The sequence below is a fragment of the Agelaius phoeniceus genome, chromosome 11, assembly GCF_051311805.1.
Source record: "Agelaius phoeniceus isolate bAgePho1 chromosome 11, bAgePho1.hap1, whole genome shotgun sequence".
NCBI classification, from domain to species: Eukaryota; Metazoa; Chordata; class Aves; order Passeriformes; family Icteridae; genus Agelaius; species Agelaius phoeniceus.
In genome coordinates, this window is record NC_135275.1 from 6,683,794 (window position 1) to 6,703,106 (window position 19,313).

Below are 19,313 nucleotides of genomic sequence, written 5' to 3' on the forward strand. Positions count from 1 at the left end.
TGTGTGTGTGAGAAGCTGAGCACAAAGCTCTGAGCAAGACTGCAGTAGCAGCATGGTGAGGATTTGGGGGCCATGCTGCTGCAAGCCAGAGGTGCATGGCAGTGTATACTTCATGCAACACTGATCACTTTGTACTGTTTAACTTTTTTGTTGACTTTCAGCCTGCAAACGCAGATGTGCTGTCACTCAGATGCTCAGCTAGGCAGAGTTATGTGCTCTTGGCATCACACTGAGTGTCTGAATGGAGAGTTTTGGCACCAGCCTGTTTGGAAGAGAGCTTTTTGCCTGCTCATGTTCTCATTAGTATCTGAGCTGATGAACGACATTCTTCTGCATTTCCATGTTCCTAGATATAGATCTGGCTTCTGTCTCAGTCTGGGTTAAATGCTCAGGGGGAGCTGGCTGGGGAGGCTGTGTCTGCACTGCTGAATCCATGCAAACACCAGGAGAGCTGGGGAGCACCTGCCTGATGGCAGCTCCTGCAGATCCTGTCAGTGTCCAGAAGAGTTAGGGCAGGTGGCCATGGGAAGGTCCTTGATACTTTCAAGAGTGAACTGCTTCTACTGATCTACTGTAGTAAAACAGGACAAAGTTGTAGCTCAGCCACTGCCAAAATGTAGGTCTCTCCATGGCCCCTTCTCGTAAATAGCTTAGCTGGTGCTAGTTTGTGTTGTTGTTTTAGCTTTTTTTTAGCTCCAGCCCAGAGAAACCTGCTCCAGAAGTGTTGCTATCACTCTTCTATCACTCTTTCTTCTTCCCACAAACAACCACCCTTGAAATCCTCTTCCAGTAGGTGCCATCAGCCTGCTGTCACTGTTCCCATGTCTTCGTAACTCTGTGAGAAACTTCTCCTTGAGCGTTGCTTGGCCTTTTCTGCTGGAAGGAAACCCCAAGTGCTCTCTCCACACACTGGAGCAGGCATAATTCTCAGAAAAGGTGGCAGCTCCATTCCCTGGATCAGCGCCTGCCTCTGCTGCCCTCCGTGTGTTTCCTCTTTGCATTCCATTGATGAGCGAGCCTCCCCTGCCTTTCCCACCGTCACTCCGAAATAGCAAAGGAGCGCAGGCACAATTCGATTGAATGAACACATTTTGCATGCCCTTTTACATTTGATATCTCTCTCCAGTTGTTGGGTGGTTTTGCTCTGTGTGTGTGAGTACACAGATGGCTCCTCTAAGCACCTCGGCCCCGGATGATTGCTTGTTAATTTTTGCTTTGGGCTATTTTGAGCTTTTTCCTCTCTTCCCAAGAGGACGCTGGTGTGGTGCGATGATGCCGGTGTGCCACCTAGTGATTGAGCTATTCCCTTGTCGCACATCATTGATCGGAGCACTCGGTGCGCGGATTCTGCCCCATTTGCTCACCTGGATCGCAGGCAACCCGCGGCAATGCCTGCAGCCCCTTTGCTCTGCTCAGTCTGTCCAGGCACAGGGGATCCCACTGAACAGCTTTTCCCTGCTTATTTTACTTTGTACCTTTTTTCCTACCTTTGTACCTCTTTCTACTGTATTACCTGCAGTCTCTGTGATGTGGGCAAGAAATGGGAGATCATTTGAGGGGTGTTGGCTGCCAGCTTGCAGGTCACCCATGCCCATAATTAATCCATCAGGCAATAATTTTGTACAACGTGAAAATTTAGCACTAGATACATGTCAGTCAGATGCTCTGGGGCAATCTAGAGTGTTTAAAGCCCTTTATGCATGAGTGGTATCATTGCAGATATTTATGTGCTTCACACCTCATAAACCCACTTCTGAACTATTTGGGCAGATCCAGGCTAGGAGAGCAATAGATGGTCCTGGGGTTGTAACTGAGGCGGTTTTGTCAGGGTTTTGTGCCTGCTGGCCACTCCCCAGATTCCCAGAGGCACCCAGGAGACTGGCAGGGTGGCAGGGGGAAGGCACGGGGCACAGAAGTGCATCACAGCCCGCTGGCCTCCTCTGTTGCCCTGGCAGTGAGCTCTGCTCCAGGTGCAGCTCCCCAGACTGTCTGACCTCCCGCCCGGATCCCGATCCCCCGGGGCATGGGCGTTGCAAAGAAACACCCTCAGCTTAGAGCAGCTGAGCAGGGCAGGTTCAGACCCTGCCAAAGGCTCAGGCCCCGGCATTGTACCCTTCCCTGGATGCTGCTGGGAAATCCAGCATTGTACCCTTCCCTGGATTCTGCTGGGAAATCCAGCATTGTACCCTTCCCTGGATTCTGCTGGGAAATCCAGCATTGTACCCTTCCCTGGATGCTTTGGGAAATCCAGCATTGTACCCTTCCCTGGATGCTGCTGGGAAATCCAGCATTGTACCCTTCCCTGGATGCTTTGGGAAATCCAGCCGGGTGCTGGGTGCAGCTGCAGCTGCAGAGTGATCCAGAGTGCTGGGAAGGGACTGAACTCTCTTCCTGGGCTCACTGCTCACCTGCTATGAGTCACACAGCAAAACTGTGCTGCAGAGGCTGGTTCTGCTGGGTCAGTGAGCACTGTCACAGCTGCCCTTCAACAGGAGCTCAGCTGCAGGGAGAAACACGGTGACAAGCAAACTGAGTCCCACAGGAGGATGTGGCAATTAATTACAGGTTAAGTGTAGGAAGTTAACAAACTTTATCACTGTAGATCTGTGTTGGAGGTCAAGGTGAGCAATTAACACTCCTAAAAGCCTAAAGAATCCATCCTGTCCTCTCCTCGTAGGGCAGCTGTAGTGAGGCATCTCTGAATGTTGTCACCTTTTTGATAATGACCTTTTCCTCATTCTCAGAGTGAAGGTCTGTTCAGGCAGAAGGTGAAGCTGCAGCCTGGAGCCTGGGTCTGGGCTTCTCTGCCTTTGCCAGCAGAGATGAAGCATTCCAGACAATTTTCCACCCATGGCTATACTCAAGGCATCCTTTGGAAACACAATTTGTGTCTTCCTGGCCTCTTCCACAGTGCTGTTCCTCCTTTGATCCCACAGCTAATTGTCCTTAAGTCTAGAAGTTTATTAGGGCCCCATGAAATGGGTTTATCCTCTCCTGGTAAACCACAGTGTTGTGAGCTGATCTGGGATGTGACAGCAATAGGGAGAAGTGGTTCCTTTGTTCGAGGAGCCTCAAACTGTGACTCAGCTATAAGTCATTGTTACTGTCAGGTGGCCATCCTGTGGAATATGTTGTTCTTCTGGCTGGGGAGCTCATGGAGCTGAACCTTCCCTTCCTTGCACACCACAGGTCTCTCTCTCAGGTACAAGATCTCACAGGGCAAGAGGTGCCAGCTCACTGCTGGCCTCTCGTTTTTATTGCTCTGCAACCCACAGCCATATTTTGCATTTGTTTTGTGGCTTTTTTCCCTTCAAATGCATCATTAAGGTGAAGTGTTGTTGTGAGGGTGAGGGCTTACTCACCGCACCCAGTGCTGCAGGATTCCCACTGTTGCACTCATTATCATGGAGTTAATCAAGACTGACAGTCAAATGTTGTAAGTGTGGTAGCAGAATCTCTACCTCTGCAAGCACTGCCCAGGGCAGGGATTTATGCAGTTGCAGTGCAAGAAAATGGATTAATGTGGACACTGTGGGGCATCTTAGATAGGAATGGTGCTTATGAAGCTTTTCCTTGAGAGAGAGGGCCCTCTTTCCCCTTATTTACTCATTTTTTATTCATATTTATTCTTCCACGAGAAAGGCTTCTGCCAGTACCTGGACAATTACTAGAGCACAGCAGCACAAACTGGGATTTCATTGCTTTCATGCTGTCTTGTTCCTGACAGGTGAGCCAGCAGGACTCCCATCTGCCCTGTGGGAACCAAGAATGTTGGACTGAATCCTTCCCAAATATCTTTGAGGTGTGGAAATGCAGGAACTGGAGGCCTGAGCATTTCAGAGGAGGCTGTGGCAGAGCCAGGGGGTGGCTGCAAGCTGTGCCCTGTGCCAGCAATGCGCCAGGCTCTGACTCTCCTCACCTGCTCATGTGAGCTGGGAACTGAACACCACTTTCTCTGAGAAGTGACCCTTTCTCCAGTGCACCATGGATATGGCAGGAACTGCAAACCCTAATTCTGCTCTCAGCCCTTTGAATGTGGAGATGAGGAGGGGAATGCTGACCTCTGCAGCTGCTCCTGAACAGCCCCACGGCTGCCTCGAGGCTCCCAGGTGCCGTGCAGGGGGAGAAGAAGGTGCAGCTGTGGATGTGGTGATCTTTCCTGGATAATAACGCTGCAGGCAGGTCTGATACTTTTGATGCTGCAGCCAGCCAGGAGGGCCTGGGTGAGGAGAGAGCGTGCTTTTCCAGATCTTCCTTCCCCTCAGCAGTGGTAACTTCGCTGAGAGCACGTGGATCTTCTCTCGATCCAGCGGGGCAAGGGGCTGTGCAGTGACAGCTCATTGCCACTGTAAAGCACACAGAGCAGGGATACTCCCACTGTGGAACCGACAAAGGGAAGCAATCCCAGAGGAACAGAGGACTTTGCATGTGGAAGGCACCCAGGGATGGGCTGTGCAGCGCTGAAGGGTTTCTTTGCACAGACTCTCCCATGGCAGGCAGGTGCATAGCTTCTGCAGTGGTGGAGGGAAGGACTCGGCAGCGGATGAGCTCTCCGGAGCTCATAATGAGCAGCTGCAGGGAGGGTGGGAACGTGGGAAGAGGAGTTTTCCTGAGACACTTAGGAGAGTCTTCTCTTCCTCCTTTGTTATGGTCCAGGGCAGGGTGGAGGGGGTGCTCAGTTCCGCTGTGGGGTTTAACTACAGCTGCCAAAACCAGCCCTGGTTTAAGTGTGAGGCAGCAGGATGCTGTTTCTTCCCGAGTTGGAAATAGGAGGAGGAATCACTCTGGGGAAGGAGCCGGCATCCGAGCTCTCCTGCAAACTCCCCTCCCCGTGGAACACCTCGCTGTCCAGCTGGAGGTGAACACCACAGCGAACAATGTCCAGCCTTGGGAAAGGAGGAGGAGCCGCAGCTGCTGATGGTCCCGCCGTGGGGCTGCAGGGCGAATGGCGGGGTGCCCAGCAACACGCCGCTATCGGGGCGGACACGCGGGTATCGGGGCCGACAGCTGCTGCTTGGCGGCTCCTCCGTGTCACGCCGGGCCGTGGAGCCAACAGCCTCGCCCCTCTCCCCGAGAGCGCCTGGTGGAGCACCGACCGCTCCGCCCGGAGCAACGGCGCTGGGCAATGGCGGCGTGCGCCGCGAACTACAGCTCCCAGCACCCCTGCGGTGGCAGCTCCCGGGGATGCGCATGCGCCTCGCGCGAACTCCCTTTCCCGGCAGGCCGGCCGAACACGTGGCCCCCGCCCCTCTCCCTCAGGGCCGTGACGCGCTCGCCGTGACGCAGCGCGGTGACGCAAAAAAGTGTGCGCCCTCCAGAGCGATCGCGGCCGCCGCGGGGTGCGCGGGGCCGGCAGCAGGGGCCGGGGGCGGCGGCGGCGGCGGCGGCACCGCGGGGCAGCGCTCAGGTACCGGGGCCGGGGTGGGCGGGACGCGCCGCCGCCGTTGCTGCTGCTGCTTTTCCGGAGCCTCGCCGGGCTGGGCCGGTTGGCGGCCGCGGCCTCCGCGCCGGGCAGGGGCAGCGGTGCGGGGTGTGGGGGGGGCGCCTCAGGGGCGCGGGGTCGGCTGCGGGTCCGCCCCCGCGCTAGGGGGCGCCCTCGGGGCGGGGGGGCCCGGTGGGCCCGGCCCGGCTTGGCCTGGCCTGGCCTGGCCTGTCCCCCCCGGCCCGTCCCGTCTCCCCCGGCGGGACCGGGCCTGCGCCGCCCCGCCCGGTCCGGCCCGCCCCCTGCGCCGGCTCTTCCTCCTTCTGCGCCGGGCCCGCTCGGGCGGGACGATCTCTGGCTCTTCGCTCCCCCACTCTGGTCTCTGCTGATCTCTAAACGTTGGGGCCGCCCGTGCGTTCCGCCGAGCCGGGCCGGGCCGGGCCGGGCCGTGCGGGACCCCGCGGGAGCTGTCACCGGCCGCCCCCGCGAGGTGCGGCCCGCGTGTTTCCCCTTGCAGCCGCGCGAAGAGGAATTGATGTTGAAACGGAGCGGGGCTTTTTTTTTTTTTTTTTCTTTTTTTTTTTTTTCTTCTTATTTTGTAGACAGCAGAAGTTTGTTCCTGTTTTTTGGGCTTGTCGTGCCAGATCAGAACGTAGTTCTAAGTTTGTTTTGTAACAGGAGGAATTTCAGGAAACTGAATAACCTTATTTCAGGAAACTGAATAACCTTGCGGTTTTCCCTGTCCTTAAGATGCCTTAATTAAAAAAAAGAAAAAAGCCCCCACAACAACCGAATTTTTATGCAAATACTTAAAGACAACATTAGGGATATGTTCAGTATAACATCCAGTTTGGAGCTCTGTTAAACAAGAAGTTGAACAAACCTAGATTTCCCTCAGTGTAGGAAGGACACCAAACCACATTTTTGTGCTCCAGAGATGGTGAGGCTTTTCTAACTTGGTGGTATATTATTTTCACAAGTGAACTTCAGTGTTGACAATTTGTGATACTTTAATTTCCACGTGGTTATTTCAGGCTCAACAGGTTTGGACAAATAGCTGTCAGGTGCCTCATCTCTTTAAAGGATATTTGTGATGCAAGGGAGAATATTATTTTTTCTTAAAGTAAGGAATTCTTTGTGTTAAAGCATTAGTATAAATGAACCTACAAATGTACTGCTCAGCTTTGCTGGGCAATTAACTAGATTCCAACTCATTAGTGGTACATTATTACATTAGTCTTCCCTACATTTTGTCCTCAGCCATACTTGGAAACAAGTTTGGGACCAATGTCAAACTGGACTATGTAAGCTGGACCAAAGTGCAGTTATTAGAATTTGAGTTGCCCTTGTGCATGTGGAATTACAAATCTTCATGTAATTTTTGTCTATTCATTTAACGTGCACATTGGTTTAAATGTGCCATCTTCCTACAAAGTGATCTAAATTGTGGTTTTTGGGAGATTTTTTTTTGCTTGAGATTTTTTTTTGTTTTATTCTAGCTCATTCATTTTGCATTTAAATTGCTACATTAGGCCTTCTGTGTTCATTTCCCAAATAACCAAACTGTTGGTTTTCAGATTTTACAAGTATATTTATATTCACTAAGAGGTTTTCATGCTTTAAAATGTTTATCTGCGGGGAGTCAGTGTGTTCAGAACCTGCTGATCCTTTCCCTGAGCTCAGCATCAGTCAGGGAATGAGCTGTAGTGGTGTTGCAGTTGGTGTGAGGCTCCAGTGGACAGAAGGGTGGAGCTGAATTGCTCCAGCTGTTCCAGGCACTCACTCAAGGTTTGTGGTTAGAGGTCACTGGAATTTGATTTCCTCGCTGTTCAGAGGTGTCTCACTAAGGTGACTCAAGCACTCAAGTGTCAGAGGTTTCAAAAACATGAGAGCACCTTGAGGAATCTGTGTCTCAGTACTCTCTGGGTTTCCCTTTAATGTCTCATTCTTACAGCCAAGCTCAGAAGAGAGAAATGCCCATAAAGGCTTTGCTGTGGCACAGCAATGCCAGGCAGTGTTTGGCTTACAGCCTTTGCTGTGGCACAGCAATGCCAGGCAGTGTTTGGCATTGCAGCCTTTGCTGTGGCACAGCAATGCCAGGCAGTGTTTGGCATTGCAGCCTTTGCTGTGGCACAGCAATGCCAGGCAGTGTTTGGCATTGCAGCCTTTGCTGTGGCACAGCAATGCCAGGCAGTGTTTGGTTTAACAGCCTTTGCTGTGGCACAGCAATGCCAGGCAGTGTTTGGCTTTACGGCCTTTGCTGTGGCACAGCAATGCCAGGCAGTGTTTGGCATTGCAGCCTTTGCTGTGGCACAGCAATGCCAGGCAGTGTTTGGCATTGCAGCCTTTGCTGTGGCACAGCAATGCCAGGCAGTGTTTGGCTTTACAGCGGCACAGCAATGCCAGGCAGTGTTTGGTTTAACAGCCTTTGCTGTGGCACAGCAATGCCAGGCAGTGTTTGGCATTACAGCCTTTGCTGTGGCGCAGCAATGCCAGGCAGTGTTTGGTTTAACAGCCTTTGCTGTGGCACAGCAATGCCAGGCAGTGTTTGGCATTGCAGCCTTTGCTGTGGCACAGCAATGCCAGGCAGTGTTTGGCATTGCAGCCTTTGCTGTGGCACAGCAATGCCAGGCAGTGTTTGGCATTGCAGCCTTTGCTGTGGCACAGCAATGCCAGGCAGTGTTTGGCATTACAGCAGTGCCAGGGGCACCAAGCACAGTGTGCTGAAACTGAAGCAGCCACATCTGGGTTTGCAGTGGCCACCGAGGTAGTTGAGACTGCAAATATTTGTTTTTCAAAGTCAAATCCTTTGAGTAAGTGCTTTATGTTTTGTTAATAGTGATTCTAAATATATTTTGGCAGTAGCACTGTTTGGGAAAAATTCCCATTCCTTAGCTTAGTAGATGTTCAAAGTGAAATCTGGAAATCTGTAGTAGGCTGTGATTTTCAAAACTTATTAAGAGAAAAAAATTACATCCCTCTGCCCCCTCCCCCCCACCCCCCAATTTAAATCTGATCAGTTTTGCTGGTTCTTTGAGAGCAATTTAAGATTGAATTTTTTCAGCAGCTTGTGCTAAAAAGGGAAGTAGTGAAAGTCAGAGCCGTTCTCCCAGGTTTCCTCTCCATCAGGCCAGGTGTGTTGCTGACAGTTACAGGTTGGTTCATATAATTTATGTTCTTGTCTTCTCTGAAGAGCTCTTCACTTTGATTTAAGGTGGAATTCTTGAAAAAAGTGAGCACAGTAGGAGTTTCTCTGGTGCCATCTAAAAAAATTGTATTTATTTGAATAGATTGGAAGGGATAAGCCTGTGGAAGAGAGGAGATGCCTTGGCAAGACATTCATTATCACTGCTGTGTCCCAGTAGAAAGGGTGGCATTTCTGTGTTATAATTTCATTTTAGGAAAACAGCTCTATGTCAGCACCAGTTCTTTAGACCAATAATGAGCTTTATTGAGGCAAGTTTTAGGGATAGCTGGGATTTTTCACTTGATTTTGGTATAGCACAAGGTGTCCCAGAGGGCAGTGAGCAGTTCCTGTGGTCTTCCTGGCTGGGACTTTGTTGACCTGTTGCAGGTATTGCTGAACCTTTTCTGTTTTCCAGCAGGAGCAGTTGAGGGTTGTTAGAGGAAGTAAATTGTTTTTCCAGATTGCAGGGGAGCCTGCACAGGCCCTGTACAAGCTCTGAGGTCACAGGGCCCTTTTTGCCGTATCCCTTGAGCACAGAATGAAGATGGGCATGTCTGAAATGGTTGAATTGGATTCCATTACAGCACTTGTGTTCTGAGGCCCAGAGTGAATTTGTCTGAATGTTTTTCTGTGATATTTAAAAGCTCTGAAGAGCTGCTGGCAAGTGGTGTTCAGTTAATGAAAAAGGAAATGGAACTTAATGAGCTTGGAGTAGTTTTATTTTTGAAGGTGTTTTGGGAGTGTGTCTGTGTGTACAATCTCATTATAGTTTTGCCTGGATCTAGGTAGTGTTTCTTCCTAAGCAATTTATGCATTTGCATTGAATTTCCTGATGTAGTTCTGAAATGAATGAATGAATAATGAGTGCCCTAGATAAAATCATAATTACTTGTGATTTAGGAAACATCATCTTTCTTCATGCTTAGGTAGGTTTTTTGGTTAGCATATGTCCACTGCATATAGTACTTAACAAAATGGTGTTCTTGTAGTCACAGGTTTATCTTTTCATAGTCTTTGGCTGATAACTTTTGTGCAGTTTCTGCCAGTTTAATCTTCAGCCAGTGTTCTTAACTTCATGTTTCCCATTTAACTAACCAGTCACAGTACATTAAATTCAGAAGCACCTATGAGACAAGAGGTAGAACTGTAGGATTGTTCATCAATTCCCTGAGTGAGGAGAAGTTTTAAACCAATTGGAAGTGTCCAGCACAGAGTTAAATTGTGGGGATGTTTTTCAGAGACAACTTGGGCTATAAATGCATGTATAATCTCTGCTATGGCTGCCTTTAGAGTCTGCCATTTGACTGACTCCTGAACACGTATTTTAGGAGCTGATGTGTATGTCACTGTCTTAAACACTTGTGTATTTAACACTGGTTTGAAAGCTTCTTTCTCTGGGTCAGTTATGACAAATGGGTATTAATTCTCATGACAGACGGATATTGACTATGTTGTGGCTAATGAAATGCTGGAAATCTTTGTGTGTTTTTGGATGTGAAGAAATCTGTTTTGCTTGGTTTGCTCTCCCCTACCTCCAATACCAAGTCAGTTTATAAATTGGGTTTGGGTATTCCTTCCTCTAGAAGTTACAACTCTTCCCAGCAATCACAGTCTGTCAGGTTGGAAACTAGGGGCATGGCAGTATCTTGAGACAGATTTTGTTCTAGTTTAAGCTGTTAATATTTCTAGTAGGTTTTTATCAGATCGACAAAAGCTGACACCTGGAAATTTAAAGGCTTAAACAGAACCTACAGTGATAGTTCCCTTCATTAAATGATACTTCAACAAGTCACTCAGTGCTGTAGGAGTTTCTCACTTTTGAGGATGGGAAGATAAATCTTCTGTCAGCTGCTGTCATGCAAGTAAAGGCTGATAAAGCTGCAGTAATTGCTCCAGTGCTCCCTCCTGTGATCATCCTGCCTTCCTCCTGGAGCCACTGGCTGTTCTTGGGAGCCCTGGGGGAGCGGGGCAGGCCCTGGGGGAGCGGGGCAGGCCCTGGGGGAGCGGTGCCCGGCTCTTTGCCACCACGGCTGCCCTGGGGCTGCTCCCACTGCCCACAGCACTCGGGGGCTGCCTCTGCTCCTCAGCACTGTGGGCCCCAGGAGTTGTTGGCACCTCCACCACTGCCTGCAGGGCATTAAACTGGGATAAGGACACTGATCACAATCTTGCTGTCCTGGCTTGGTCGGTTCTTGAGTAAATCACCACAAAGGGTAACTCAGGTCTGCTCCTGGAGTTGAGGTAGAGCTTTTAAAAGGCTCAGGCCGTGAACACAGCTGTGGTGAGCTGTGCATTCCAGACAGCCTGGTCAGGGCTGGGGAGCACCAGTCAGGACTTGTGTTCAGAGGTGCACATGTTCTTTAGTCTGCAGGCAGAGGACCGGAAAGAAACTTTCACATTTGAAAGCACTGTTCTGTCACTTTGTCTTCTCACTCCTTTTTGCTGAGTGTTATTTGCCTCTTTCAAATGACTTGTAATATTTGATTTAGATTGTTTCAAAGAATACAGTAGAAGAGTGGGATTTCTTGCTCATTTTTATGCCTTTTTTTTTCCTGGTTGTTACCTCTGCCTTAGGCTAAGCCATGACTTCAGGATCTGGGCATGTGGACTCCAAGGCTGAGCTCACTACTTTGCTTGAGCAATGGGAGAAAGAACATGGCAGCGGGCAAGACATGGTCCCTATTCTCACCAGGTAAGATCTATTGAGCAAATCCCTAAAGCTGAATGGCTGAAGTTACATGACAGCAGCTTTTACCTTCTTTTTTCTTGAGGTGTTCACATACCTGATAACCTGCAATTCATTTTCTTGATCTAAAAAATGAACTGTTAGTGTGGTATTTAAATAAAAACTTTTAATGACATCTTACACTGTCTCTACAAATACTCTGAAATAGTAGAAGTCAGGAGCATCATTAAATGTTTGAAATAACTTTGGTATCGTCACTTGAAGCTTGTAAAACATTGAGATGGGAAGCAAGGTGTGAGGGGTTTGAGATTGCAGTAACATTGATCAGATTAAGTGAAAGGGTGAGAGTAGGGTGAGTAGGAGGAGCTATATTGAGAAGGTATTAGCAAAGCTCATAGGGCATGTTTAAAGTGAAATTTTAAAACCTGATTGTTTTTTTAGCTGTGTGGTGGTCGACTGGCATTGTATTGGGAGAAAAATGCCCTGGACCAGTAAATTATTTGGGGCTGTTTAGGTAACACCATTAATTATAAGACAGTATCTAGTACAAAAGAAAGATTTGAATGATCAGTTGCATTTTCCCAAGCCAGGCTTCATTTGGGTAGACTGATGTTACTCCTACTTTAAGGGGAGATTTGCAGAAATTCCCCCAGTTCCTCACAGCTCTGCTGGCAGATCCATGGCCTGCCTCATGTGTGCAGTACTCAGCTGCTCTGCAGTTCAGGAGCAGTCCAGGTGTCTCTTCTGCCTTGTTGGGTCAGACAAGTCAGTGCACAGAGCTGGAGCTGGCACTGGCTGGAAGTAACAGGAATCTGGTGGAGGTTCTTTGCTCAGTTCTGTGCTGTGCCTCACCCACCGGGCACAACTTCTTTGCTGTTCTTACTGCATTTTAAAAATAGCAGCATAGGAGGAGGAGATGAGCAACAGAAAGCCAGCCCTAAACACTTGAAAATTAGTGGGTCTTGAAAATCATGAGACAGGTTTTGGTGTATCTCTGTGTATTGTCTGAAGGAAACCTGTGCTATTTCGAGGCTTTTTCTTGTAGGCATAACCAGAAATTTACTGTATTCTAAGAAATTTAAAGACATTTGAGCTAAACATGTATTTTTTTGTGCTTTTAGCGGTCTGGCACTTCTTGCTCCCTCTCAGCTCCTGGAGCTCCCTATATTATTTATGCTCAGACAGGTCTCATAACTTTGTTGGTTCTCAAGGTTTCTGTGCAGCAGGCAGAGTGGTTATGAGTGGTGAAGGATTGGGTATTTTTGCTTTAGTGGAGATAATACAGATTTATTTAAGGTAGAATGGGGATTTCACCAGAAGTTAAAATCAGAAATTAGATTTACAGTGCTTCAGTTATCAATGAGAGCCATGTTAGAGTTGCTGGTAGAGATGCTCCTGAGGAATCCTCACCAATTGGAGCTTGCAGTGCCAATGTCTTGAGGCAGAGAAATGCCCTTGCATATTGGTTTGGTCTTAGGGCAGAGGGAGCTGTGGTCATACTTGTTGGTGAGTGATATTTCTATACTTCCTTCCTCCTTGTGAGCTAAATGAAAGAAATCTTCCCTGTGTGGATGGGAGTCTGTTGAATGTGATGCTGAGGCAGCACAGGTGGGAGTGCAGTAACAGGACAAGGACAGCAGCAGTTATGGCACCAGTTACAGACTACAGCTGAGCTGTCACTTCCAAAAAGCTGGATTTACAAACACTTGAGTGTTAGAAGGTATGAACTGAAGAAATTGCTTGGAAAGCCTATCAGCAAAAAACAGATATGTAATATACATGGTTTTCAAAACTATTGTAAATTGAAATGATCCTGTAATACTCTTACTTCATAGACTGGATGCAAGTCATGTTCAACCAATCAGGCAAATCGTGAGACTCAGATAATTTATTGTGTCCCAGGAGCCTCTTTCATCAAGGGAATACATCAGCAGTTTAACATTGTAACTTCATCTCCACAAACCAGCTGTATTGTGGTGTGGGATCCTAGAGCACCTTATGCTGTTGCAATCTGCTGTAAAGGCTTAAGTTGGTCATTAATGCCAGGTGATGACACAAAGCAGGATTAGGATGGCTTTGTTGTTCCATCTAGATCACTGGGGGCCTTGCAAAGTTGACAAACTTTTCTATATACCCCTGCTCCCAAGGTGAGCTCAGTTTGTGGCAAGTGGAAATGAGGATCTGACTAACTTTCCAAACACAGTTGTGAAGAGAAAAAAATTAGAAGTAAAAGGCTCAGTGTAAATCCTACATCTTGTCTGCAGACTTGGAAGTGGCTGCTGAACCAGTATAATGCCAAGTGAATGAAGGAAATCTTGAAACTTGAATAAAAGTTCTGTGGTTTTGTGAATTGTGTTTTGTTACAGCCCTGTATACCAGGTGCCTATGTTAGAAGGCTGAAATGAGCTTTGGTAGTTATTTGACACTCAGTTGCTTCAATTGAGAATTGACAAAGCTGTTGGATCTAGATAGATTTATCTAAGTCAAGTCACAAACCACCTTTGTATGTGTTAGTTAAAAGAAGGGTATTGTAAGCAAGCTTGATTTTTCTCCTTTTTTGTTTATTGAAAATAAATTTCAAAGAGGCAATGTTTGTGTGGGTTTTTTTGTTTTTTGGTTTTTTTTTTTTTTTCTTTCTAATTTTGATCAAATAGTTGTGAATAATTGTCTCAAACCCCTCCATAATTAGTGATTCACATTTGTCTTTCTTTGAGCCTGTGATAGTGTTGTTGTCCCTGGAAGCACTGGGAGCTGGCTCGCTGTTTGGCTGCCTACCCAGACAGGATGCACTGGCCAGAGTGTTGTGCTCACTTTCCATGCTGCTTGTCTGTCCTTTCTGGCACCTCACCAAAATGCTAATTATCACCTCCAAAGACCTGACAAGGCAAGAGTGCTGCTTCCCAGCTCCCCATTTGTCTGAGTTTTCTGTCAGCAGACATCCCTCAAGCTATTAGTTCTCATGGAAAAAAATGAGGAGCTGGCAGTGGAGTATTTAAGAGACTTGCTTCTGCCAGAATTTCTTGAGAGCTCAAGCTGTGCCACCTATTATTAACAAGGGACACAATTTGCATCCTTTCACAATCAGGCTTATAAAAGTAAATATTGGAACCCCACAAGATCAACAGCTTGTTGAAAGATAATTGTTAGATCAAAGGCAAGCAAGAAAGTTTTCTGCTCATTCCCAATGAGCTAATTTGCTGTTCCTGGAATCTGGCAGGAGTCATCCTCTGTCACACTGAGTGTAGCTCACAGAGGCAGGACTAAGTACATTTTTGCCTCTAGTCATGCCTGGGAACACAGGGTATTTTCTGGAAAGTAACAGGCACGGAGTAGAAGTCAGCAGTGTTCTGTAAGGGAAATCCTCTGTGAAAGACAAATATTTTTCCAGGGATTACTGCAGCCTTCCAGCACTTTTCCCTCCCCTGTGATAAACTCTGCCTAGATAACTACTGTGAGGTATTAAGACCTTGTTTTAAAATGCTGTGCTGCACATAGATGCTGCCTCCCACTCTGAACCTCTGTAGAGGGGAAGGAATCATGTTTTATACCAAGGAAATGAGATTTAATTTCCTAATGTTTTTTCAATTGAATTGAGTGCTCTTTATTTCACCTCAAACTGCATATGTTTTTGCTGTGACACTACATAGAGAAGGACAATTAAAGACTATGGAATTATTTATTGCTTGACCATGAGATAATTTTTTTTCTTCCTGATTTTGTGTAAATAAAAATAATAATTAATTCTCTTACTGCTCATTCTAAATGAGTTAGAGCATAGGATTTCTTATGCCTGCTGAGACTGCTTCTAAGTTTAGGGGAGGGCATAGCACCAAAACAACTCAATTTTATTTTTCTGATAGAGAGGAGCATTTAATGTATTTGGAGGATCTGTGAACAGGGAGCTGGCTGAGTTTCTCCTTGTCTTATCCGTGGTGGTAGTTCACACATGGTAAAAAGTTGATAACTGAATAGAGGTTACACAGCACTTAATATAAGTATTTAATATTTATTAAATATTTATATATATATATTTAATTCTACAACACAATTGAAATTTAATGTGCAGAATAACAAAAAATTGTGCAGACAATTTGAACAGCTGCCCCTGCACAGACTGAGCAAAGGGGAGGAATAAGTTACCTGTTCAGGACTTGCTCTGCTGCAAAACAAAGACACTGTGGTGGTAAGAAGGTACTGCTCAAGCCCTTTATTGACTCTAGTTCTCTACACTGTGTGTAGAACACCACAAGGGGTCTAACATGACTAAATAAAAGGTGTTGGCCCTTCAGAGTGTCAAAGTTTATGCATCTCTGGGGTATCACTATGGGTTCAGTGCATCTTGGAGCTAAAAATGAGATGAGATAGTAGAGGCCAGTGTTTTCTCCCCCCCTATTGTGGCCAGTCAGAAATCCTCTGGTGGCACTGAACACTGGTGAAAGCTGATGGACTGGTTTGCAGTGCTCTGACAGATCTGTGACTGTGAGGAGCTGTGCTCCAGGAGTGTGAGTGCTGCTCACTTTGTGCTCTTCCTGCTGCAGAATGTCAGAGCTGATCGAGAAGGAGACTGAAGAGTACCGCAAGGGGGACCCTGACCCGTTTGATGACCGACACCCAGGTAAGGTGTCCTGGCAGCACCAGCTGTGCCCAGTGCTTGCCTGGTAGCTCATATTCAAAAGGAAACCTCTTCTAGCCTGAATGTGCCAACTCTGATCGAGGTCTGACACCGCTTTTGCACTGGGAAGTTGTGCTCTGTAGTGCTGCCTCCAGAGCATCCACAGGCAGTTTGAAGGCAGCAGTTCAGTGCTAATGTTGGCATCTTGAGGTAGGAAGGTGAGTGTTTTCCTGTGTTCCTGTTTGTCCCACAGGTCGGGCAGACCCTGAGTGCATGCTTGGTCACTTACTGAGGATACTCTTCAAGAATGATGATTTCATGAATGCGGTAGGTTTGCTCTGAGAACTTTCTCTGTCAATTCTTCACACCACCTTATTTCTTTTATTTCCTCTGTGATGGTTGACCTTGCTACTTGTTTAATATTTATTTTAGTGGTATCAGAATTCTCTTTTCCATAATACTGGTTTTTAAGTTGGGTTTAAGAGCAACTCTTTTGCCACTGTTAGAGTGACTCAGGTAAAGGGGAGTTCATGAGCTGTTGGAATGTGTGTAGCAGCAACTGAATTAGTTGTTTTCAGTCTCTTTAAAGAAAATGGGGCTTCTCTAATACAAGTCCAAAAATATAATTTCTTTCTATAATGGAAATGAATAACACTAATTCCAGTGCCTTGTTTCTGAATGCTTGGAACTACTGGGCTGTCTGCAGGAACAGAAGAGCATGTCAGCTCTAGAAGACTCAGGCAGAGAATCAGGAGGCAAGAGTCTGCCTTTCCACTTGCATTGCTAAACTCTAACATGACTTAATAGCTAGAATTTTGTTACCTTTGCATGCCTGCAAGAACCTATATCAGTACACATTGCTGGAAGGATTCTGACAGATTGCTTGCATGTCTCTCTCTCTCTCTCAACTGCAAGTGATAAGGAAATACATGTGCAGTTAAAAATGTGCAATTTCTTATGTTAATTTTTTTTGTTATCTTTTAATGTTTCTGCTGTTACAGTTTTTCAAGGCTCTTGTCTTAACAGATCAGTTCAAGATAGATATTTAGTCAGTGAACAGCAGATTAGAGGCTCTCTGCTTCTCTGAGAAATAGTTTCAACTTCTAAGGCACTGAGGGAGCAGGCTAAAGGCTGTCATGTTGAGATCCAGGGCTTAGATTGGCATTCCTTACTTTATTATTTTTCTGCCGTGGGAGCTGTAAGGCTTTCACTGCTCTGGGTTTGGTCAGAGTTGAATTTCAAACCTGTGCTGTTCCTGATCTTCTCCAGCTAGTGAATGCTTATGTGATGACAAGCAGAGAACCTCCACTAAACACTGCTGCCTGCAGACTTCTGCTGGACATCATGCCGGGACTGGAAACAGCTGTTGTCTTCCAGGAAAAGGTATCACCTGCACTAAAGCTTGGGGTTTTTAAGCTTGCTTTATTTTGTACTCCAACAAGACTTCCCAAAGGAGAAGCCAGTAAAAAGCCATATTGAAATCCTGTGTGTGTCTGAGAGCCAATCTGTTCAGTCTCACTAATGGTCTGGGGCTTTTTGCTCTTGGCTTGTTCAATTAATCAAATCTTGGGTATTTTATAGCTTTTTAAAGTGTGATGTGACTGATTGAAACAGAGGAGCTGGAATTTAATGTAATGTTTTGGGAATTGTTGCTTTATAGGCCTGTGAATGGAGCAGGCTGTGCAGAACATGGAGGACTTGCCCAGTAATCCCCAGCTCTGGCAGAGCAATAGCTTTCCTAGAGCTAAGTGATAAGCAAGTCATACTTTAACTAAGCAGTCTAAAATCCACAAGCTTTGTGGGCATTATCTGGACAGCTGAATCAGACTTCACATGTTGCCAAATAAGTTGTTCTGAAGGAATGCACACAGAGTGGAAAGTGAGGAGAAAGTGAATTTCACTCAAGCCACAGTTTCCTCATCTGTAAGAATTAATATTTTTCTGAAGTTTGGAAATGAGGCAGTGCTGTATATGAAAGTTCTAAATTAATTTCTCTACTGTTGGAAATATGCAGATGAATTCTAAAGCATGATAAAAGAAAATAATGTGCTCCCTTTGTGAAAGATTTAATTTAATTTGAGCTCTTTGTGATCTGTCCAAAAGCTGAGGCTGGGAAGCCTTGATCAAAAAACAATTTAAAACCAAAACAGTAATTCCCCATTTAAGGAGAATATAGCTATCTCTTTCCAGAGACAGAAGTTCTCTGTAAACTGAAATGAAATTAAGTTTTGCACTTAGGGACTTTTTTCCTTTTGACTTGATAATATCTAGAGCTCTGTCTGGCACTTAGGGCTCCTGTAAATAGGAGGCTTTGGGAAGAGGGTGTTTTTCTTGTCACAGAGAGGCCCTCTAGCGACCAAGGGATTTCACAGCTCTTCAGTTAAACTTTTTTTTTTTTGATTACATAAGAGCATTGAAATAATATTGCAGTTGTCTTTAAGTATGTAACAAGCAATAAAAATCTATGAGCTGAGAGTTCCTGTTAAAATGTCTCTCTTCATTATTACTTTTCACTCATCTTCTATTGTATTGTACCTGTAATTCAAATTATGTGCAAGATTTCTGTCATGATAATTGTTGTTGATGTTTCTGAATCGAGTGGCAATTTAGAGGAAAAAAATTGATCTTTCATTCTAAACCGTTGTCTTTCTAATTGTCTGTTTTAAATTTGGCCAAATTTCATTTTATTTGATATAGGTTCAACACAGCTTATTTGAAATTTGCTCAATTGCTGGAGATTTTGATTAGTGAAACTGACCAGAACTCTGGGCTTGTTTGTTTGGACTAATTCATATCTGTAGTGTTTTGCTGCCTCCTAGGAAGGACCTTGACTGGCCTCTTTTTGCAGGTGTGCAGATCCAGGTATCTGATGCCTGGGCATAGTTTCACACAACTTAAAGATTTAGGGTTTTTTTTTTGTTTTGTTTTTGTTTTGTTTTGGTTTTTTTTGTTGCAGCAGTATTTTTCATTCATTCCATGCTTGGTAGGAAATCCAGCCTGGTCATTACTGCAATAAGAGAGAATTCTTCCCAACAGATGCTTTCACTGGAACTGAGAAGTTAAAGATTAAATGTAACTGTTAGAACTGGTTTCTTGTTTTCTCCCTTCTAGGAAGGCATAGTTGAGAATCTCTTTAAATGGGCACGAGAGGCTGATCAGCCACTAAGGACCTATGCAACAGGACTGTTGGGAGGAGCTATGGAAAACCAGGACATTGCTGCAAATTACAGGGATGAGAACTCCCAGTTGGTAATGATCTCTCAATCACTTTCCCTTTGTGGAGTACAGTTACCTTTTTATAATTTTTATATATGGGGAGCTCACATTCACGGGTTAATATATGAGTCTTACAGTGTTGTAGTACTATCTGTAAGGGTCATGGTTTCCATCCTTTCCTGCCTGAGTT

The 19,313-nt window shown here is 46.0% G+C and overlaps 1 protein-coding gene across 5 annotated transcripts in view; it reads left to right on the top strand.

Moving 5' to 3' along the window:
* Positions 1-5,263: 5,263 nt before the first annotated feature.
* DCAF1 (DDB1 and CUL4 associated factor 1) overlaps positions 5,264-19,313 on the top strand; it is a 48,377-nt gene continuing 34,327 nt past the window's right edge. For all 5 annotated transcript variants that reach the window (XR_008534928.2, XR_008534929.2, XM_054640400.2 and 2 more), the window contains exons 1-6: positions 5,264-5,407; positions 11,184-11,301; positions 15,834-15,910; positions 16,161-16,234; positions 17,177-17,290; positions 19,019-19,156. Coding sequence is in view for 3 of the 5 variants with exons in the window: in XM_054640400.2 (XP_054496375.1) it covers positions 11,192-11,301; positions 15,834-15,910; positions 16,161-16,234; positions 17,177-17,290; positions 19,019-19,156 (513 nt within the window). In the remaining 2 variants the exon portion in view is untranslated. The remainder of the gene's footprint in view (positions 5,408-11,183; positions 11,302-15,833; positions 15,911-16,160; positions 16,235-17,176; positions 17,291-19,018; positions 19,157-19,313) is intronic.